The following is a 24,151-nucleotide window of genomic DNA, read 5'->3' on the forward strand; positions in this document are numbered from 1 at the left end:
GGTAAAGAAGAAAGACGGAAGTATGCGCCTATGCGTCAATTATCAGCAACTGAACAAGGTTACTAGGAAGAATAAGTATCTGTTACCAAGGATTGATGATATAATGGACCAGTTACAAGGAGCCGGTGTGTTTTCTAAGATTAATTTACGATCCAGGTACCACCAGATAAGGGTTAGAGATGAAGATATTCCGAAAACTGCTTTCATGACGCGTTATGGTCATTATGAGTATACAATAATGTCCTTCGGGTTAACCAACGCTCCGGCAATATTCATGGACTACATGAATAGAATTTTCCGTCCGTACTTGGATAAGTTTGTTGTCGTCTTCATTAATGACATTCTTATTTACTCCAAGACAGAAGAGGAGCATAAGGATCATTTGTGGATTATGCTACAAATCTTGAAGGAAAGAAAACTGTACGCTAAGTTAACTAAATGCGAGTTCTGGAAGAGTGAGGTAAAATTTCTTGGCCACGTGGTAAGCAAGCAAGGAATAGCTGTGGATCCTGCTAAAGTTGAGGCAGTGATGAATTGGGAGCGACCAACTTCTGTGACGAAGATTAGAAGTTTTCTAGGTTTGGTGGGTTATTATCAGAGGTTCATTAAAGGGTTTTCACAACTCGCCTTACCTTTAACCAAGCCGACTAGGAAGGATGCGCCGTTTGTCTGGACTCCAGAGTGTGAGGGGAGTTTTCAAGCATTGAAGCAGAGGTTGACCACTGCACCTGTGTTGGTGTTCCCTGAGCTGAGTGAATCGTTCGAGGTGTACTGTGATGCATCCTTGAAGGGTCTGGGGTGTGTACTGATGTAGCACCGGAAGGTCGTAGCATACGCCTCACAATAGTTAAGGCCGCATGAAACGAATTATCCAACTCACAACTTAGAACTTGCTGCCATTGTGTTTGCTCTGAAGATCTAGAGACATTATCTCTATGGCGTTAAGTTTCAAGTCTTTTCAGACTACAAGAGCTTGAAGTACCTCTTTGAGAAGAAAGAGTTGAATATGCATCAAAGGAGGTGGATGGAGCTTCTTAAAGATACTTTGAGTTCAACTACCATCCTGGAAAGCTGAATGTTGTGGTGGATGCCTTAAGTCAAAAGTCTCTATGTGCTGCTTGGATTATGCTGCGAGAGGAAGAGTTACTGCAAGAATTCGAAGGTTTGAAATTTGGAATTAGAGAAAAGTCCGGGACTTTGTGTTTTAGTCAGCTGCAAATTTCAAGTAATTTTAAAGCTGAACTCCTAAAGGCTCATCAAGATGATAAAGAATTATATAAGGTATTACCGGTAATCAAGTAGGGAAAGCGGTGGAGAGTGTCAGAAGTAAGGATGGCTTATGGAGGTTCAAGGACCGAATCATTGTGCCGGACGTCAGAAACTTGTGGCAAGATATCTTGAAGGAGGCTCATAAAAGCGGGTTTTCAATCCATTCGGGAAGAACCAAAATGTATCAAGATCTAAAAACGATGTTATGGTGGCCGAGAATGAAGAATGATGTGGCATTGCACGTTTCCAAGTGTTTGACTTGTCAGAAAGTTAAGATTGAGCATCTCTCCAGCCCTTAGAGATTCCACAATGGAAGTGGGAGAGTATTGCAATAGACTTCGTGTCGGGTTTACCTAGGACTCGGACTGGTTGTGATGCTATTTAGGTGATTGTGGATCGACTGACCAAGTCAGCTCACTTTCTCCCCATTCGGATGAGTTGCACGATGGAGGAGTTAGCTCGGATGTACATTAAGGAGATTGTAAGGCTGCACGGCGTGCCATCCACCATTATATTTGACAGGGATCCTCGGTTCACATCAAGGTTTTGGGGAGCCTTTCAGCGAGCATTTGGGACTCAGTTGAGCTTGAGTACTGCATACCACCCTCAAACAGATGGTTAGCCAGAGAGAACTATCTAAACTTTAGAGGATATGCTGAGGGCTTGTGTTTTGGACCAGCTGGCGAGCTGGGATCGGTATATGCCTCTAGTAGAGTTTGCTTATAACAATAGCTACTATGCGAGTATCGGGATAGCTCTGTATGAGGCTTTGTATGGGATGAAATGTCAGTCTCTGCTATGCTGGTATGAAGCGGGAGAAAGGAGCTTGCTAGGGCCTGAAATGATAGCTGAGACCACAAAACAGATAAAGAAAATCCAAAGTTGAATGCTTGTAGCTCAAAGACATCAAAAGAGCTATGCTGATCAAAGGCAGAAGCCTTTGGAGTTTGAGGAAGGAGAACATGTGTTTCTGAAGGTTACTCCAACCACCGGAGTGGGAAGAGCCATTAAAACGAAGAAACTAAATCCCCGTTACATCAGACCGTTTGAGATCCTGAAGAAAATTGGACCGGTGGCTTATAGGATTGCTTTACTACCGCATCTTTCGAACCTGCACGACGTATTTCATGTGTTGCAGCTTCGTAAATACACCCCTGATGTAAGTCATGTTCTGGAGCCCGAATCGGTTCAAGTAAGAGAAGATCTAACACTACTGGTAACCCCGGTTAGAATTGACGACACCAGCATCAAGCGTTTGTGCGAAAAGGAGGTTTCATTGGTAAAATTAGCTTGGAGTCGGGCTGGTGTGGAAGAGCATACTTGGGAGCTTGAATCGGATATGCGGAAGGACTACCCACACCTCTTCTCAGGTAACTAAATCTGAATTTTGAGGGCAAAAATCTTTGGTAGGTGGGTAGGATGTAAACCCCGTTAAATTAGCAAATAATTAACCAATAAATTAAATTTTAATAAAATAAATTAGGAATGTGAATTTTATATTAAAATAGGGTAGAGCTCATTAAAACAAGAATTTTGACAATAATTTCAAAGAATTTGGCCCAAGATTGGGTAGAACGGGACGAACCAGTTGAACTGGGCCCAAAATGGGCCCACGGCCCAACCGATCAGCCCAAAGATAATTCAACCACACCCATTCTTCTTGCCCATTCAGCACAACGTTGAAACAGCCAAGGGGGAGAGAAGAAAGGATTCTAACCCTAACCTCCACTTCAAACCACCATATCTCCTCACTCCGAGCTCCGATCGCCGCACCATTTATGACCACGTGACCACCGCGTCGAGCTCTACAAATCTCGTGAAACAATTTTGTAGGTAAGTCACTCTATTACCCCAGCCTCTCTATTCTTTAATTTTTTAAATTTAAGAGAATCCAAGTTGAGAATTTGTTGATTTTGGTTCTCTAGGTTCGATCGAGCTTGCGGGACTTGTTAGACTCGGCTTCTTTGGTCTGTGGGTATGGTGAAGATCACTAAGCCTAACTAATTCTTGGTTTTAGTATGCTAAATTGTGAATTTTGAGTATGTATATATGATATATAAATATTAGGATTGTGTATAAGTGACTTGGAAGCTTGGTGGAGTTCGCAGAATCATTGCCTTGGAGATTTTGGACCTTTTGGGATGGTATTCGGTGCATATGTGAGTTGCCTTGAGTAAATACGTGGAAATCGGCCAAGGTATGACTTAGGTTTCTCGTATTTAATATATAATATTTTGTGAAACCTTAGGCTAGAGGACCATAGGATAGGTTGGAACGATTGAGCATGCTGAATGTTAGTGTTTGTGATAATGGTTGATGACATGGATTGAGTATGTGTTAGTGATTATGGTTATGCTGGAATTAGAATGCTAAAGTGGTGTTTGAATAATGATTGGTTTGTTGGTAATGTTGTTTGTGCATATTTGGTGGATTGCTCAAAGTCTTATTATCTAAAGTAAGAATTTAGGTTTGAAATTGTGTAATGTTGATGTATAATGGATGATAGAAGGGTGTAGAATTATGGTGCTGTGATATTGCAAATTTTAGGACTGGTTTTAAGTGTGGAATGATTGATATTTGATTGGTGAATCAATGAAATAGAGGTTGGAAGGTTTTTGTAAAAATTGATTTTTGGCCGAACATCGACGGGCCATAATCTGGCTTCCAGATCCCCCAATTGTTTCAAATTTATCTCATATGAAAATTGGGTCTGTGAAGTTTGCGCCATTTGAAGAACGGAAGAAAAATGTTTTAAAACAAAAAAGTTATGCGCGCCGGAAGTTTGGGATTGAAATTGGAAATTCTGCAGCTTTTTCAGACTTAGTAGAATTTTTTATAAAATTGAAATATATTATGTTAACTGTTTATAAAATTGAAATATGTTAACTCTTGGTAAAATTTTGTCAGACTTAGTAAATTTGAAATTGGAAATTCTGTAGCTTGTTTGCTGTGCATTATTTGGGAATGCCTAATTGAATATATTATGTTAACTGTTGTATTTGTTACTTGCACTATCTGTTTTTCCTACCTGTGCTTGCGTTTGTCTGGTTGTCTGTCTTTGTAAACTCACCGGAGATGGAGGAACGGAGGAAAAGTGGAAAGGCTTAGTGTGAAGATTAATTTTAAGCTAGGCTTAGAACTCCCTAGAAGACCACCCTTTTTATGGTTTCCGTTTAGTACTTTAAGCTTTACAATCTGAGTGTCGGCATTCTAGGATTGCCTCTGGCATTCCAAGGACCATATATCTTATGTGCGATGCACCTTTACCATGCTGAGAACCTCTGGTTCTCATCCCATACTATGTTGTTATTTTTCAGATGTAGGTCAAAAGGCACCTCAGTAGGCGTCTAGAGCTTCTGTAGCGAAGTGGTTTCATTTTGGGGTTTCTTTTGATCTTTTGATATATGTATATGTAGATTCTCCTCTTATATACTAGTTTATTTTGCTCCTCCTAGAGGATTATGGAGAACTAGGATTCTATCTATGTATTTTGGATTTTGGGATATGTATGTATGTATGTAAATATTCTCCGGCCAACCTTGGCTTCGCAGAATGAGTTAGGAGCTTGATATTTTGTACTCTTGACCCTCTACTCTTGTCTTTTGTATATATGTGTTAATGAACTTTAGTTTTCTCCTCACGCAAGTAATCCATATTTCTGAGCGTTGGGCTTTTTACTTTGCGATTTTGTTTTACCGTTTTTTCAAGGCTCCTAGTATACTATCTCTTTTTTATTATTATTATTATTATTATATATATTTTATTTTAGGGATCGTAACACCACACCATATCTGTTTTACAGCTTAAGCGTAAAGTTTTGTGTGCTAGGGTGTTACACATTACATTTCATCCCCTAAACCAAAATCATTACTACCTGATTAAAATTGAACAACATTCCATTATTTTACCAACAACCCATCCTAACAATAACATCATAACTAGAGCTAACCAGATTACTTGAGAAAATTTGCAAATACAACTCCAGCCACAAAAGCTACAACCATAAATGCAAAACTAAAACCCCTTAAGCAATTAACATTTCTAGATTTCTTCATTTGCAACTCTATGTTAATCATTTTGTTCTCTAGCTCACTCACTTTCTCATCAACCACATTAGGTGGACCAAGGAATTGATTTTGATTTTCACTCCAACCACAAAAATTGATAAACTTTGAAGGATCCTCTTCAAATAATGCAACATAATCATCCAACCATGCAAAATATTTGTGAAGTATTGTACTCTGCACAATATACACAACATATGTGAGGACATCTTAAGGGAGATTAGGCATGAAATAACTAAATTTGTAATACCTTGAAGTATGAGCATCCATAAAAAAGCCTATTAGGGTTCAGTCTTGATGACGACATGAATAGAATTGCATGAATCCCACAGTTGCATTCTAGGGCAACAAATCTCTTTTTCTTCTTCTTCGCTCCAACTGATGCGTGGGCATCTTTTCCATATTTCATAGTAATTTTGATATAGATTTATTGAGAATTTATTAGATTTTTATGTTTTAAGCCAGTTTGGATGCTACTTTGAGTTGCATTGTGGTTTTATTGTTTTCAGGTAGAATTTGGGTGAGTTTGATAGAGTTCGTACAGAAGGAAAAGGGAGAAATTTGACACTGTCCAGCTAGCGCTAAACGCTGCTACCTGGCGTTTAGTGCTAGGTGCCTCGTACTTTATGCAAGCTCTTTGTAAAGGTGGCGCTAAAGACAACGACTCGGTGTTTAGCACCAGGTGTCTCGTAAAGTGTGCCCAGAACCATGCGCTAGTGGCGCTAAATGCCACTACCTGCGTTTAGTGCCAGGCATCCAGAAACCAAGGGAAAGCTCTTTGCCCCAGCGGCACTAAACGTCGAGACTGGCGTTTAGCGCCAGTAGCGTGTTTTGATGCTCCACGGAAGACTTAGTTTTTGGTTTTTAATTAATTTTTAAATTAAGAAAATATAATTTTTAGGGTTTAGAATTTTAATTTCAAATCAATTAGGATCAGATATAAAATGAGAAAAGATTCAGGTATTTGGGCTCTCTTCTCTTCTTCTTGGTCATTCCGTATTTTTCAGACTTTTACAGCCCTAGGTTTTTCTCTGAGTCATGAGCAAATAAACCTCCTCTATTAAGGTTAGGAGTTATGTTATTTTAATGGATTAATACTATTATCACTCTTCTCTTAATCAATGCACTGTTTTATTTTCAAGGATTGATTTTGTTCTTCTTCCTAGGGATTAGAGTATATTAGAAGATAACTCTTTTTCTACTTGAATTCTTGTTGAATCTTGGAAATGTTAAATCACTTGAATAACAGCTTGAAATCAACTCCTCATAATTCTCTAATTGCCTGGACTTAACGTGATACGTGACATATAATAATCTTATCTTTGGGTATTTAGGATTTCTGTGGCTCATAAACTAGGATTGGACTTAAACTTCTAATTTAAATTAAGTGACCAAGGAATTAGTGGTTGGTTTGGTTAGAAGAGATTAAATTGCTAAGGAATTAGGGTTTAATCAGTTACGGTTTGACATGAATTAAACCATTGCATGATTAAAGTGAGTGATAAGAACTATTAATCTAGAAATTTTCACCAACCGTTCATTACTTGCTTTCTTAAATTCTCTTATTCATTGCTTTATGATACTTCGAACACAAAACACTCAATTTGGCTTGTCTGGCTTGATTAATTATTCAATTATTATTGCTCAATCCATTAATCCTTGTGGGATCGACACTCACTCACCTAAGTTATTACTTGGTATGACCCAGTGCACTTGCCGGTTAGTTGTGGTATTCAAAAATCTGCACCAAGTTTTTGGCGTCGTTGCCAAGGATCAACTGTGATTGACAACTACTCATTGCTTGATTACCTAGATTAGAGATTTTATTTCTTTAATTTGCATATTTTTCTTCTTTAATTTTCGAATTTTTTGTGTTAATTTTCCTTAGTTTTATTCATTTTATTTTCTTATTTTTCTTTTCTTTGTTACAAAATATTTCCTTAAAATTTTTTCTAATTTTCGAAAATTCTTTTCCCTTTTATTTAGTTTATTTTATTTTATTTCTTTTGCGTAGTTTACCTCACTGGGTATTCTCTTCACTCTGACGTAGAGATTTTTACTTTTTCTTGTTTTCTATTTGTTTATGAGTAGGAACAGGGACAAGGAACCTCTTCTTAATTTTGATCCTAAGATTGAAAGGACTGTTAGAAGACGCCAACAGCAAGCTAGAGCTTATAGAGATACTGAAACTCTCAAGGCCAATTCTGAAGAGGAAACTGAAGAAGTCACCATAGAGCCAAATAATAACAACAATGTGGCTATTCCTAATGCTCCTGAGCAACCTAGGAGAACTATGGGCTCTTACACTGCCCCAAATTCCACTTTCTATGACAGTAGCATTGTTGTACTTCGTGTGGCTGCTAATAATTTTGAGTTGAAGCCTCAACTCATCACTTTGGTGCAAAAAAATTGTCAGTTTTATGGATTTCTACAGAAAAATCCAAACTTGTTCATCTCTAATTTTCTGCAAATCTGTGACACGGTAGAAACAAATGGAGTTCATCCTGATGTTTATCAGTTATTACTCTTTCCGTTTGCTATACAAAATAGAGCCAAGCAGTGGCTTGATACACAGCCCAAAGAGAGCCTAGATGCATCGGATAATGTGGTCAGTAAATTTCTGACTAAATTCTTTCCACCTTAGAGGCTAACCAAACTGATGACTGATGTTCAAACTTTTAGGCAGAGAGAGGGTGAGTCTCTCTATGAAGCTTGGGAGAGGTACAAGGTGATGCTCAGAAAGTGTCCTCCTGACATGTTTTCGGACTGGATATAGTTACAGATCTTTTATGATTGAGTTACTGAGGCTGCCAGAATGCCTTTGAATAATTTTGTAGGAGGTTTTCTTCACATGAAGAAGACCATTGAAGAAGCTCTAGAGTTGATTGAGATGGTTGCCAATAACCAATATCTGTACTCTTCTAAGAGGAGTGCCTTGAGGAAAGGAGTCATGAAATTGGATTCTCTAGATACCATTCTTGCTCAAAATAGAGCCATATCTAAACAGATAAATACCATTACTCAACACTTGGGTGGATTACAAGTCTCAGCTATTAATACCCAAGATGCTTCTTATGACATGAATGGTGGATTGCTTCAAGGTGAGATTTTTTATTATGGTCAATTTTCCTCTAAGCAGGTTAATTATGTGGGCAATTCCTCTAGACCCCTAATAATGATCTTTTTTCCAAGACTTACAATCCAGAGTGAAGGAATCACCGAAATTTTGGATGAAAAAATCAACCACAAAGGCACCAGAATTTCAATAACAATTAGGGCCACCAGAATAATTTTAATCAGAGTAATTTCAACAACAACAATCCACTATCCAATTCTCAGAGATCTTCTGACTTGAAAGGTTTAGTTGCTGAACACTCCAAGAATATTATTAGTTTCATGCAGGAAACTAGAGCTTCAATTAAGAACTTGGAGGTTCAGATGGGTCAACTAGCCACAAAAGTTGCTCAAATTTATAAGAGGTCCACCAATACCTTTCCTAGTAATACAATTCCAAATCCAAGAGAGGAGTGCAAGGCTATCACCTTGGTAAGTGCACAAGTGGAAATCACGAAAGCACAGGTTACTGAGGAGCTGGTTGAAAAAAAAGCTCCGGAGAAGGCTAAAGATAAAAAGATGCCCGCCCTACAAAGGTACCCTGACAACCCTTTTTTGGTTGATATTGAGCAATAAAAAAGGTGAAGTCCCTAGTGCCTGAATATAAGCCAAAAATGCAATATCCTCAAAGGCTTCAAAAGAAGACCAAGCATAAGCAGTTTTTAAAGTTCTTGGAAGTTTTCAAAAAGTTACAAATTAATATTCCTTTTGCTAAGATTTTGGAACAAATGCCTCTCTATATTAAATTCATGAAGGAGTTGCTATCCAAGAAGAGGACTTTAAAGGGAGATGAGACAGTGGTCCTGACCAAGGAATGTAGTGCCATGATTCAGAGTAAATTGCCAAGGAAGATGCCAGATCCAGGGAGCTTTCAAATTCTATGAACCATTAGGAGCACAACTTTTGAGAAAGCCTTGTGTGATCTAGGAGCAAGCATAAATTTAATGCCCTTGTCTGTGATGCAGAAGCTGCAAATCAAAAAGGCACAACTAACAAGGGTAGCATTAAAATGGCAGATAAATCCTTGAAGCGTGCACATGGAACAACGGAGATTATCTTGGTCAAAGTGGGAAAGTTCTTCTTTCCAGCCGACTTTATCATTCTTGACATGGGGGAGGATGACAACGCCTCTATAATCCTAGGAAGACCATTCCTACCCACTGGGAGAGCTTTGATTGATGTGGAAGAAGGTGAATTGGTGCTAAGGGTGCATGAGCAGCATTTGATCTTCAAGGTTTTTAAACCTATACATCACTTAGGTAAAGAAGGAATTGCATGAAGGCTGAGTTCACTGATCCAAAAGTCTCCAAGAACACCCTTAAAATGTAAAATAGAGTTTGCAGCTCAAGCAACCTTTGGTGGGAATCAATATAATTCTTTTTGACATCAAACATAAGTTTGATGTTGGTTGTGTGGTGCGCGAAATTACACTTCACACAACTGAACCAGCAAGTGCACTGGGTCATCCAAGTAATACCTGAGTGAGACATGGTCGATCCCACGAGGATTGTGATTTGAAGCAAGCTATGGTTATCTTGTAGATCTTAGTCAGGCGGATAGAAAAGTTTTTTGGTTGTTTATAGCGCGTAATAGTAAAATAAAGAAAACGTTACTCAATCGATGGTGAATGCAATGATAAGAAGATAGTTAAGGCTTGCAGATGCTATGTTCTTCTGAATTAATCCAGTCTTACTGCTGCTCCAACTGTAAATGATTTTTTCTATGGCAGGCTATATATGATCAACGCCTTTCTTGAGAGGTCACTAATTCTCCTCTAGAGCTAAACCCCAGGGTTAGTGCGGATCCAGTCTGATTGAGGGTGAAGCTTCTGCAGTCCATTCTCCTTAGTGATCCTACTCAAAATGCCCCAGACAAGGTCGAATCTTCCAGATCAGAGAATGTTACACCTTTGGTTCTAACCTTTACCACAAAGACACTAATCTCCCCATACCTCGGTTGAACTGGTGTCTCGAGAAGTCCCCAACGAAGTCGTAGATTAGCCGTCTAAGAGATGTATAATCAAGCTAGTGGTTCATCATTGTCCGATGAAAGAATCACTCTGAACCCATGTAGAATGAGATAACCTTGTGCCAGTTCAACGTATTCATAAGGATGAAGAACAAAGATACATCTTTGAATAGAGAATCAGACACGAATTGAAATAGAATAGTAGTACTTTTATTAATCCATAAAACTCAGCAGAGCTCCTCCCCTCAACCTAGGAAGTTTAGAAACTCATATTGATAGAGAATACAATATGAACGTGTAAAGTGGTGTAAGATCCCCGAAAAGTGTAAAAGTTCTCAAATAAATACTAGACTAATGACTAAGGATTACATAAGAAGGGTAAAACAGTCTTTTAGTGCTAAAATCCACTTTCGGAGCCCACTTGGTAGAAGTGTTTGGGATGAGCTTAATTGAGATCTACATTATAAGAGGCCTCTACGGCGTTGAACGCTAGCTAGGGGATCTTTTTGGGCGTTGGACACTGGTTTCTTCTCCTTTGGGCATTGGACGCCAGAATAGGGCTGGAATCTAGTGTTGAACGCCAGTTTTGGGCCTTCAATTCTGAAGCAAAGTATAAACTATTATACATTGCTGCAAAGCCTTGGATGTTAGCTTTCCATAGCCGTTAAGAACGCTCCATTTGAACTTCTGTAGCTCCAGAAAATCTCTTTCGAGTGCAAAGAGGTCAGATCCTAACAACATCTGCAGTGCTTTCTCTGCCTCTGAATCAGACTTTTGCTCCAGCTCCTCAATTTCAGCCAGAAAATACCTGAAATTGCATAAAACACAAAAACTCAAAGTAGAATCCAAAAATATGAATTTTTCACTAAGACCTATGAAAAATTAATAAAACTTAAACAAAACATAATGAAAACTAAGTGAAAAAAATGGCAAAAAGCGTATAAAATATCCGCTCATCAGTGTGCATCATCCACCAAGGAGGAAGTTCCCAAGAAGAAAGTGCCCAGGGGATGGAGAAACAAAAAGATCTCCACTAAAGGTTTCTCTCCAGGGTTGAAGGTGGTGTTGACTCATAATCCATTGTTGCCTTATACAATAAACAGAATCCTCTCTCTTGAGCATATTGTGCTACTTCATGGGGACACAGGGAGAAAATTCACAGTGAGAGAGGAGGAGTTGAAGTACTATGATCAACTCCCACCTGAACAAGAAATCAACCGTCAAGCTAGTGACGTTAAAGAAGCACTTGTTGGGAGGCAACCCAATCTTTAGTATCCATTAATTTTATATTCATTTTGGTTTAGTTTATGTTAATATGGTTATTTGTAGTTTTCATCTTTTTACATGTATTTGGGTCATGCCAAGTGTTTATAGCAGAAACAGGTGCAATTAAAAGGGTGTTCAGAACACTCTGGAAGAGTTTTCTTTGCTTGGGGACAAGCAAACTTTTAAGTTTTGTGTTGTCGAGCACACTCGCTGTTTACCTTATCATCAATTGTATCATGGGGAGGTGAATGTTCTTTATGAAGGAGCACAGCTTATGGAGTGAGATGACCACCAGGATGACTGAGGTGGTTGAGTTTCTTTTTATGCTACTTTCCTTTTCTGCTCTTAATGGTTATTTCCTATTTTCTATTGCTTATCTTTATCCTTTGCATGATCTTTAGTATTTCTAGTTTCTTAGGTGCTTTAGTTTAATTCAATACTTTTATTTCTGTTTTGAAAAGATGCCTCATGTAATACATGAGTGGTTGAGTTATATATAGAATTGTCTTATTTAAATTGATGTGGTGGTATTTATCTGTGGTTTTGAATGCACAAAAAAGAACAGTGTATATTTGATTTTGAAGTAAAGGATGTTAAGTCACGAGGAACTGGAATTTAGAGAAGTATTATGAATTTTCTAAATTAAACAAGAATTTGATCCTTGGAACAAAAGAAACAGCAAGAAAAAGAAATTAAAAGCAAGGCCCAAGGCTCTGAGCATCAATGGCAAGGAAGGTTAAAAATTAATCAAAGCTTAAAGGAGATGTTTTTCTAGCTATATGCTTGTGATGTGAGTGTGTTAAGAAAATCCTTGAGACAGAGCACTTAGAGTCAAAGCCAAAATCAAATAAAGAGTATGTCAAAGGCTCTGAGCACCACTGACTAAAAAATTTCAACAGAAAAATTAGAACTCAAAGAGTTCCCCAGTTAAGTACTTGTGGTGTTTCTGTATCAAGCAAAGCTTGAGACAAAAATATTTAGAGTCACGGCTAGGCTCAAGGTGCAAAGCACCAAAGAAAAGAAAAAGAAAATATTATATTCAAGGATTAATCAGAAGTTAAAAAGAAAGAGAATCCATAATATTATCCAAGTTATAGTTCCACTTGACATTGACATTCCCAAATTTCAAAAGATAGTGAGATGCCAAAACTATTCATGATCATAGTGTTATTAGCCCCACTCAAAAGATAGACAAGAGCTAAATTCAAAACTCAACTCTCAAGCAAGCTCACATCTCATGTTCATATTATTTTTAGTTGCTTGAGGACAAGCAACAATTCAAGTTTGGTATTGTGATACGTGAGCATCTTTCCTATATTTTCTTAGTAATTTAGATATATATTTATCGAGCTTTTTATTAGATTTTTATGTTTTAAGCCAGTTTGGACACTACTTAGAGTTGCATTGTGGTTTTATTGATTTCATGTAAATTTTGGGCGAGTTTGACAAAGTTCGTACAGAAGAAAAAGAGAGAAATTTGATGTTGTCAAGCTGGCGCTAAATGCTGCTCCCTGGCATTTAGCATTACGTGCCTCGTACTTCGTGCAAGCTCTCTGTGAAGGTGGCGCTAAATACCACAAGTCAATGTTTAGCGCCAGGTGTCTCGTAAATGTGCCCAAAACCATGCGCTAGTAGCGCTAAATGCCACTACCTGGCGTTTAGCACCAAGCATCCAGAAACCAATGGAAAGCTCTCTGCCCCAGCGACGCTAAACACCAAGACTAGCATTTAGCGCTAGTAGCATGTTTTGGTGCTCCACAGAAGGCTTAATTTTAGGTTTTTAATTAATTTTTAAATTAAGAAAAGATAATTTTTAGGGTTAGAATTTTAATTTCAAATCAATTAGAATTAGATATAAAAGGAGAAAAGATTCAGCCCTTCGGGCTCTGATTCAACCCTTCGGGCTCTCTTCTCTTTTTCTTGGTCATTCCGTATTTTTCAGACTTTTACAACCCTAGGTTTTTCTTTGAGTCATGAGCAACTAAACCTCCTCTGTTAAGGTTAGGAGCTATGTTGTTTTAATGGATTAATACTATTGTCACTCTTCTCTTAATCAATGCATTGTTTTATTTTCAAGGATTGATTTCGTTCTTCATCCTAGGGATTAGAGTATATTGGAAGATAACTCTTTTTCTACTTGAATTCTTGTTAATCTTGGAAAAGCTAAATCACTTGAATAACAGCTTGAAATCAACTCCTCATAATTCTCTAATTGCCTGGACTTAACGTGATACGTGACATATAATCATCTTATGTTTGGGTATTTAGGATTTGTGTGGCTCATAAACTAGGATGAGGCTTAAACTTCTAATTTAAATTAAGTGACCAAGAAATTGGCAGTTGATTTGATTAAAAGAGATTAAATTGCAAAGGAATTAGGGTTTAATCAATTAAGGTTTGCCATGAATTAAACCTTTGCATGATTAAAGTAAGTGATAAGAACTATTAATCTGGAAATTTAACATCTCCAAAGTCTTAACTATTTTTTCATACTATTTTCACCAATCATTCATTACTTGCTTTCTTAAATTCACTCATTCATTACTTTATGATACTTGGAACACAAAACACTCAATTTGACTTCTTTGACTAGATTAATCATTTAATTATTGTGTCTCAATCCATTAATCCTTGTGGCATCGACACTCACTCACTTGAATTATTACTTGGTATAACCTGGTGCACTTACCGGTTAGTTGTGATATTCAAAAATCCGCACCACCATCACTGCCAACAGAACCACAGGAAAGACTCCTACCTTCATTGGTCACTCCTTCTTTTCTGCTCCCGAACTTTCTGCTGCTGCTCACGGTAATTTTAGGGTTCTAGTATTGCAACAAAGGGGGAGAGACAATGACACTGATCTACTAAACATCTTCTACAGAGCAAAACAACAACGGTTTTGCTGATGTGGTTTAGGACAGATAGGCCCTGTCTTTTTCAACGCACCATGTTGGCAACTAACATCCACATCACCATGTTAACTCTCCAACTCATCATCTTAACGTGCCACCTCACCAAGTTTTGTTAGTCTCTCACGGTGAAAGTGACAAAAGCACCGCATTGGAAGACGGAGTTCATGGACAAGGGCCGAAGTGGAGCATCTTTTTCGTCAAAGATCGTATTGTCTTTCATGAAAATGAACAAAGGCCGGGTTGGTAGTTTACTCTAATTTGTGCCTGATAAACCCCAGTTTTAGGATTTATCTTGTGTTGAATTTAGAGGGTTTTGTCAACTTTTCTCCCATTTATTTACTAAAATAGCATGGTTTTGTAAATTTTCCTTTAATTGTGCTTAAGAGTGAAAACATGCTTTTTAGGTCTTAAAATAGCTAGATTTAGTTCACCTTGATTCCATTAGATGCCTTGATATGTTTGTTAAGTGATTTAAGGTTTAGGAGGCAAAGATTGGATTGAGAAAATGAAGAAAAAGCATGTAGAAATGGAGAACTCATGAAGAAATGAAGGAATCGCAAAGCTGTCAATCCTGACCTCTTTGCACTTATCGATCATAACTTGAGCTACAGAGGTCCAAATGAGGCGGTTCCAGTTGCGTTGGAAAGCTAACATCCGAGAATTCAAAATTATATAGTTGCCATAGTTTCCTAGTGTTTAGGGGCGCGTACGCATGATGTACGCATACGTGTAGGAAGCTGCACGTGACTCACTAAAGGCAACTCGTGGCCAGCGATTTCTGAAGCATTTAGGGCCCAATCCAACTCATTTCTGATGCTATTTAACCCAAGGATTGAAGAGGGACGAACCAATTAGTTAGGGAGTTAGTTTTAGTTTAGTTTTCATCATGCTTTAGTTAGTTTCTAGAGAGAGAAGCTCTCACTTCTCTCTAGATTAGGGTTCTTAGTTTTAGATTTAGATCTACTTCTTCTTCTCTTCTAATTTTCTTTTTCCATCTATAATTGTTCTCTTGTAGTTGTAGAATTCTTCTTCTCTTGTAGTTCTCTTGTAGTTCTTTGTATTGTTAGTTGTAGTTTATGAATTCTTTTGTAGATCTACATTTCTTCTTCAATGCAATTGGTAAGTTCTTTGGTATTTCATAATTGTTTTGCCTCTCTATTGTTAATCTCTTGCTTTGGTAGTTGTAGATTCCTTTAATTCTTGCAATTAATAATGTTTGCCTTTATTGCCTTCTATGTATTTGGTTAAATGTTTCTTCTAGTTATGAGGTAGATTTTGTTCCTCTTAGCTTTGGTTGAGTAATTGGTGACTCTTGAGTTATCAAACTCTCTTGTTGATTGATAATTAGAAGTTGCTAATTAACTTGAATGCTGATGCATGAGCATCTTTCCTATCCTTTTGATGCCAAGGCATCATGACCTGTTTTTCTATGCTTTTTCAGTAGATTTTAATTCATTTTTCATACAATTTCTTTTGATAAAGGAGCAAAAGCATGAAAAATCTCTGCATGAAACAAAATCTCAAGCATAGGTAAATTTAAGTTAATATACATGGTAAATATAATGAAATAGATCACACTAAGTGAAAGTATAATTTTGAGCATTATTAGCACACTTAGTATAGTAAAGTTTATCTTGTATGTTACTTTGATACACTTTGTTTGTTTGATTTCAGACTAAAAGAAGAAGAGAAGAGCCACGTTAGTGGCTACGTTAGCGCCACTAACGTGGCCATTAACGTGGAAGGAAGGAAAGTTTGGAACGTTAGTGGGAACGTTAATGGCATTAACTTTGAAGAAGGAGAGCATGGAAAGTTAGTGGCAACGTTAACACCACTAACTTTAGCGAAGGCCAAGAACACCCACGTTAGTGGCCCCGTTAGTGCCATTAACGTGAGGCACTAACGTGTAAGACGGAGAGTCTTGTAGCGTTAGTAACAAAGGTGAGTGTCACTAATGCCCTCGAGCTTTGGTATGCCTACGTTAAGGGCCACGTTAGTTACACTAACGTGGGCAAAATCTCACCCGACAACCTGACCATGTCTTCTTCAAACAAGAATAACTTGAGCCACAAAGCTCCAAAAGAGGTGATTTCAGTGGCATTGGAAAGTAGAATTCCAGAGCTTTCCAACCATATATGGCACTACATAGTAGACACTAAATTTGAGGGAGAAAACATGCCCCGAAAGTACAAAGATGAACATAGTATCAACCTGTAGTAAGGCCAGCTGACCTCTTCACCTTCCAAGACATGTAACTCGAGCTGTAGAGCTCCAAATGATGCGCTTCCAAAAGCGTTGGAAAGTAGACATCCAGGGCTTTTCAAAAACATATAATAGTATGGGGTAGACATTAAGTTTTAGCTCCATAACCTGGAAAAATTAATCCCTTGAACGCTGACGTTATTGGCATTCACTTTTGCCAATAACGCCAGCAACTACGCCAGCGACCCTGTCCCCTTCAAGGGAGCATAACTTGAGTTACAAAGGTCCAATCGAGGTGATTTTGGTTTCGTTAGAAATCTGACATTCAGAGCTTTCTAACGATATATAATAGTCTATAGTGGGCATGAAATTGGAGTACAAATAAGAGGCATCTTTTAAGCCCCAAAAACACCAACTAGGTAGCAAGTGTAACGTTAGCCACAATAACTTTAGCATTAACGCCACACTTGTAGCGTTAGTGTGGCTAACGGAAGCACTAACACTAAGCACCTGGACCTCAACTTGATTCACTTCTCTCTAAAGTCCACTTCAAAGCTCAAGCACGCAAGCCCACAATTGTCAACAATCAAGGCCACAAGAAGCATCTAGAATAGTTAATTTTCATTCCATTGTAATTTGCTTTTAATTTCATTTCATTTTTGTAATTTAGGAGAGCCTATAAAAAGGCCTTAGTTTCTACAATCAGGAATAACGGGAAATTGAAGGAAGGGGGAGAGAGTGAAAACCAATTCAAACTTCTGTGAATTGGCACACTCCAAGGGGAGTGGGTCTTCGGACCCCTCCCCTCCTACACTCTTCTTCCTTTTCTCTTCTTTTTCTTTTCTTAATAGTAGTTTAATTCTAGTTTGTATTTTTCATTTATGAACTTTGAAGTTTCAATTTTAGTTTTAATCTTCATCTTTATTTTTCTGTATTTTCTTTCTTTTCTGTTTGAGTAGAGCAATGAACAACTAACTCTTTTCATTGGGTTAGAGAGCTCTGTTGGAATTTAATGGATTAAATTGTTTTCATCATTCAACTTCTTCTTTCTTTTCTCTTGAGTTTGCTAGAAAGCTTTCGATCTTCATCCAATTGGGTAGTTGTCTTGGAAGAGAAATTGCTCATACTTGGTTTTCCTCTGAACCTTGGAAGAGGAATGACGAAATCATGCTAGAAACGCTTTCTCATGTTGGACCAAACTGGGGTTTGGATGGATATAGTGACTTATAATCCTACCAACACTTTGATTTGGAAATACATGTGGTATAATCAGTGACCATACTTCATCTCTTCCCATGAGCAATTAAATCAAAGAATTGGGCAATTGTTCAAGCTTAGAGAGATTGGATTGCAAAGAAATTGGGATCCAATCAGTTAAGATTGCCAAGGAGATCAATGATTCGGAGATTGTAATATCTTTCTATCTCAATGCTTTCTTTTCTTTTTACTTTTAGTTATTTACTTTCTTGTATTTTACATTCCTGTCATTCTTCTTTCCTGCACTTTATTGCTTTTGTTTTCTTTTCTGTCAATTTACAATTCCTGCTGCTTATCACTTCAATCTGGATCGTCTGGCTAGGATAATTAATCAACTATTGATTGCTTAATCCATTAATCTCTGTGGGATTCGACCTCACTCTTTTGTGAGTTATTACTTGACGACAATTTGGTATACTTGCCGAGGGAAATTTGTTGAGAGACAAGTTTCCGTGCATCAAGTTTATGGCGCCATTGCCGGGGATTGATTTTGTATCAACAATGATTAAATTGGTGGATAACTAGATTGAGCATTTTTCTTTGTTTGATTTACTTTCAGTTTTAGTTATTTTCTTCCCTTTTCCCCTTACCCGTTTGTGGTGTTATCTTCATTTTTTTTTACAATTCAGTTCACTAACCCACTAACTGTTTGATATATTGCATCACTCACACTAACAGCACCCCTAAAAGGAGTAACTGCTCCATCGATTCCTTTTCCTGCCTTTTGCTCTATTGGTTGTATGACAGGTAGAAGAAGCGGGACTTCAACTTCCTTTGATTCTAAACCTGAGAGGATCTTCCTTAGATTAAGGAGGGAAGCAAGAGGAAAGAGAGTCGTTGGTGCTGAGGAAGAGAGGAGTATTTTGAACCAAACATGGAGGAGAATATGGAGAACCACCATGAAGAAAAGGCTCACAACCATGCCAGAGAAGGACCAGCAAATCATATTGGGCAAGAAAGAAGAGTTCTAGGCTCTTATATCAATCCAAACCCAGGAAATTGCGGAAGCAGCATCCAAAAGCCAACCATACATGCCAATAACTTTGAACTAAAGCCACAGCTCATCACCCTTGTTCAGAACAACTATTTATTCGAAAGAAGTGTTCAAGAAGACCCCAATCAACATCTCACCACCTTCCTAAGGATATGTGATACTGTGAAGTCGAATGGTGTTCATCCTGACACCTATAGATTGCTTTTGTTCCCCTTTTCACTCAAGGACAAAGCATCTAAATGGCTGGAATCTTTCCCGAATGAGAGTTTAACAACCTGGGAAGATGTGGTGAACAAATTCTTGGCAAGATTCTACCCTCTTCAGAGAATTAATAGGTTGAGAGCGGAAGTACAAACCTTCATGCAACAAGATAGTGAAACTCTCTATGAAGCATGGGAGAGGTTTAAGGACTTGACAAGAAGGTGTCCACCAGACATGTTCAATGAATGGGTGCAGTTACATATTTTCTATGAGGGTTTTTATTATGAATCAAAGAAGTCAGTAGACCACTCATCCGGGGGATCTCTGAACAAGAAGAAGACCATTGAAGAAGCATTAGATGTCATTGAGACTGTAGCTGAGAATGATTACTTCTATGCTTCTGAAAGGGGCATTTTGGGAGAACTATACTCTGTATATTTTACTTTCTCTGTAATTTCTAGTTAATTGGACAATGCATTCTTCTTTATCTTCTTCCATTTCCAGAGCTATGAACAACTAAACCCCTTTTCATTGGGTTAGGGAGTTCTGTTGTAATTTGATGGATCAATAATAGTTTTCATTATTCTTCTTTTTTCTTTTCTCTTGATTTTACTAGAAGGCTTTCAATCTTCATCCAATTGGGTAGTTGTCTTGGAAAAGAAGCTATTCATACTTGGATCTCTTCGGAACCTTGGAAGAGGAATAAAGAGATCATGCTAGAAATGCTTTCTCATGTTAGACCAAATTGGGGTTTGGATGGATATAGTGACATATAATCCTACCAACACTTTGATTTGAGAATACATATGGTATAATCAGTTACCATACTTCATCTCTTCTCATGAGCAATTAGACCAAGGAATTGGCTATTGATCAAGATTTGAGAGATTGAATTACCAAGGAATTGGAATCCAATCACTTAAGATTGCCAAGGAGATCAATGAATGCATTGATTGAGGAAGAGATGAGAATGAACTTGATCCGGAGAATACAACATCTCCTGAGCCCAATGAATCCCCCATTTCTGATCTTACCCATTCTCTTTACTTTCTGCCATTTACTTTTATGTTCATTTCCCCAAACCCCCGTTTAAGATTCTGCAATTTACTTTCCGTCATTTATATTCTACCATTTACTTCCAGCAATTACATTTTCTGTTATTTACTTTTCCGCCATTTACTTTTTTGCAAATCTCAACTCAATTTCTGCTTAGCTCAACTAGAACATTCCTCTGATTAAAGTTGCTTGACCAATCAATCCATGTGGGATTCGACCTCACTCTATTGTGAGTTTTTACTTGACGATAATTCGGTATACTTGCCGAAGGGAAATTTGTTGATAGACAAGTTTCTGTGCATCACTTTTCCTAGTAAATTTGCATCTAATTTGTTGAGTTTAATAAAGAATTAATTATCTTTTAGCCAATATGGATGCTACTTTGAGTCTTTTGCAATTTTGCTTATTTTAGGTAGCATTCGGCTGGATTTGATGGAGTTTCTGCAGCACAAGAACCAAAGGAGATGGCAGCGAGGAGCGACGCGTACGCGTGACTGACGCGTGCGCGTGATTTGGAGCTTTCCATGGCGACGCGTGTGCGTGATTGACACGTACGCGTTATTTGAAGATTTGCTCAGCGATGCGTACGCGTGATAGACGCGTACGCGTGACAAGCGCCAAGTGCAGAAAATGCAGAAAAATGTTGGGGGAGATTTCGACTGCTGTTTTGACTCAGTTTTCAGTCTAGAAAACACATATTAGAAGCTGCAGAATGGACAAAACAAGTGGTCCCCACCTATCAACTGAAGACTTGTTAATTAATTCTAATTTAAATTCAAACATTATTTTTAGGAAAAGATATTATTTTAGTTTTAGAAGATAGATTTTAAATTAATTAGGATTAGATATAAAAGGAAATTTCCAACAGGGTGATTCCAACACAACATTATTCCCATTTACAATTTACAATCCTTATTTTCACTCTGAACCATGAGCAACTAAACCTCCACTTTTAAGGTTAGGAGCTCTGTCTATTGTATGGATTGATTTTATTGTTTTTCTATTTTAATTCATGTTTTGATTTATATTTAAGAATTGTTTTCGTTCTTTATTTTATGAATTTGGGTGGAACGGAAGTATGACCCTCTTACTAATTGAGTTCATGTATAACTTGGAAAAGCTCTTTACTTGAACAACAACTTGAAAACATATTATCCTAAATTTTAATTATCTGTATTTAACAGGATACGTGACATATAATCCTTTTATTTTTTGGTAATTAGAGTTTTTGTGGCATATAAACTGAAATTTGATCATCACTCTCTAATTGGAATTAATTGACCAAGGAATTGGCAGATGATGAAAATTAGAGGAGACTAGAAAGGTCTAAGGAATTAGGGTCTAGTCACATATAGTTTACCATAAATTAAATCCTACATGATTAAAATAAATTAATAAGAAAAGTCAATCCAGAAAATAGATAACTCTGAAGCCTTAACTGCTTTTCCATATTTTATTCCCAACTCATTTACTTTACTATTTTACTTTCTGCACGATTATTTAATGCTCTTTGAATATTCAAACACTCTTTTTTGTTTGCCTAACTAAGTAAATCAATTAACCATTGTTGCTTAGTCCTTCAATCTTCGTGGGATCGACCCTTACTCACTTGAGGTATTACTTGGTACGACCCGGTGCACTTGCCGGTTAGTTTGTGGGTTATAAATACCGCACCAAGTTTTTGGCGCCGTTGCCGGGGATTGATAATGATTAACAACTATTAGTTGTTTGATTGCTTAGATTAGGCGCTTTAATCTTAATTTTATTTAAATTTTGTTTTATTATTTTCACAAAAAAATATTTTTAAATAAATGGCACTAATATTTTTCTTTAATTTCTGAAATTAAGTTTGGTGTCCTCTATTTATTTTTATTTTAATTTTTCCTGTTTATTTTTTAGTTAATTTCGAATTTCTCTATCTTAATTCTACCTATAATTTTCGAAATTTATTTATTTATTCTATTTAGTATTTTTATTTTATTATTTTACACAGGTTACCTCACTGTGAATTCTCTACACTCTGACGTAGAGATTCCCATCTTTTCTTGTTTTCTGTTTGTTTATGCACAGGAACAGAGACAAGGAACATCTCTTAGACTTTGATCCTGAACCTGAAAGGACTTTCAGGCAGCGTTTACAACAAGCAAGACTTTGTAAGGCTGCAGAATCCACTATGGATCACAATAATGTTGTTAATGCCAATATGGCAAATCTGAATGGGGATGATCAACAAAGGAGAGTGCTTGGCTCCTACTCTGCTCCTATTGCAGATCTTTATGGAAAAAGCATTGTGGTGCCTCCTATAACTACGAACAACTTTGAGTTGAAGCCACAATTGGTCACCCTGGTGCAACAAAACTGCCAGTGTCATGGTCTTCCCTACGAAGACCCAAATCAATTTATTTCTAATTTTCTGCAGATTTGTGATACTATGAAGACAAATGGAGTGAACCCAGAGGTGTACAAACTCATGCACTTCCCGTTTGCTCTGAGCGATGGAGCATAGCTATGGCTAGATTCCCAGCCCAAGGAGTGTTTGAATACTTGGGACAAGGTTGTTACTGATTTTCTTACAAAATTTTTCCCACCAAAGAAGCTAACTAAGCTTAGGGTGGAAGTTCAGACCTTCAGGCAGAGGGATGGTAAAACTCTTTATGAAGCCTAGGAGAGGTACAAGCTATTGATTAGGCAATGCCCTCCGGACATGTTCTCTAAATGGACCCAACTAGATATCTTTTATGAAGGCTTGGGTGAAATGTCCAAGATGTGCTTAGATAATTCTGCAGGTGGTTCATTGCACAAGAAGAAGACACCGGAGGAAACTATTGAGCTGATTGAATTGGTTGCTAGTAACCAATATTTATACTCATCTAACAGGAATTCTGTGAACTCTGAAGCTCCTCAGAAGAAGGGTGTTATGGAAGTAGAAGCTCTTAATGCTCTTCTTGCTCAAAATAAGCTTATGTCTCAGCAAATAAGTCTAGTTATTCAACAGATGGCTGGCATGCAAGTCTCAGCTATCAACACCTAAAACTCACCTCAAGAGGCCTCCTATGACATGACCGATAATTTTATGCAAAATGATAATTATGACCATGCTCAATGTACTTCTGAACAGGTTAATTATATGGGGAGTGGTCCTAGAAATCCCAACAATGATCCATATTCTAAGACATACAATCAGGGATGGAGGAATCATCTAATTTTTGGGTGGATGAACCAATCTCAGAGACCTCAAAGCTTCAACAATAATTTTCATGGCGACTTCCAACAGAACAATCACAATAACCGCCAATTTCAGTCTTAGCAGCAACAACCACCTCAGCAGGCAAACTCTGAATCCCAAGAAGATTCTAATTGGGAGATGATGAGGAGTTTATGCAGGAAACCAGAGCCTCCATTAGAAACATAGAGGTGCATGTGGGCCAACTGAGCAAGCAAATATCTGAGAGGTCTGCAAGTACATTTCCAGGTGATACAGTGGTGAACCCAATAGAAGATTGCAAGGCTATTCAATTGAGAAGTGAAAAAATTACTGGTTCTAAGACAAGGGCCAATGAAGAACTAGTTGAAAAGAAAGCTCCAGAGGAGAAAAAGGAAGAAGTAGAGCACGCCCCTCCTAAGCGTACAGACAACCCGTTCCCTGACTCTCTTGACACGTATCCTACATTGCCAAAGGCTCCTAAATACAAGCCAAAAATGCCAAATCCTCAGAGACTTCAAAAGGCTTCCAAGGAAAAGTAGTTCTCTAAATTTTTAGATGTCTTCAAGAAGCTACAGATCAACATTCCTTTTGCAGAGGCTCTTGAGCAAATGCCCCTTTATGCTAAATTTATGAAAGAATT

The 24,151-nt window shown here is 37.7% G+C and overlaps 1 protein-coding gene across 1 annotated transcript; it reads left to right on the forward strand.

Moving 5' to 3' along the window:
- The first annotated feature begins 238 nt into the window (after positions 1-238).
- LOC112770217 (uncharacterized mitochondrial protein AtMg00860-like) lies at positions 239-814 on the forward strand. Its single transcript, XM_025814612.1, has one exon. It carries the CDS (start codon positions 239-241, stop codon positions 812-814), a length of 576 nt encoding a protein of 191 aa, XP_025670397.1.
- Positions 815-24,151: the final 23,337 nt, after the last annotated feature.

The sequence above is a fragment of the Arachis hypogaea genome, chromosome 18, assembly GCF_003086295.3.
Source record: "Arachis hypogaea cultivar Tifrunner chromosome 18, arahy.Tifrunner.gnm2.J5K5, whole genome shotgun sequence".
Lineage (NCBI taxonomy): Eukaryota > Viridiplantae > Streptophyta > Magnoliopsida > Fabales > Fabaceae > Arachis > Arachis hypogaea.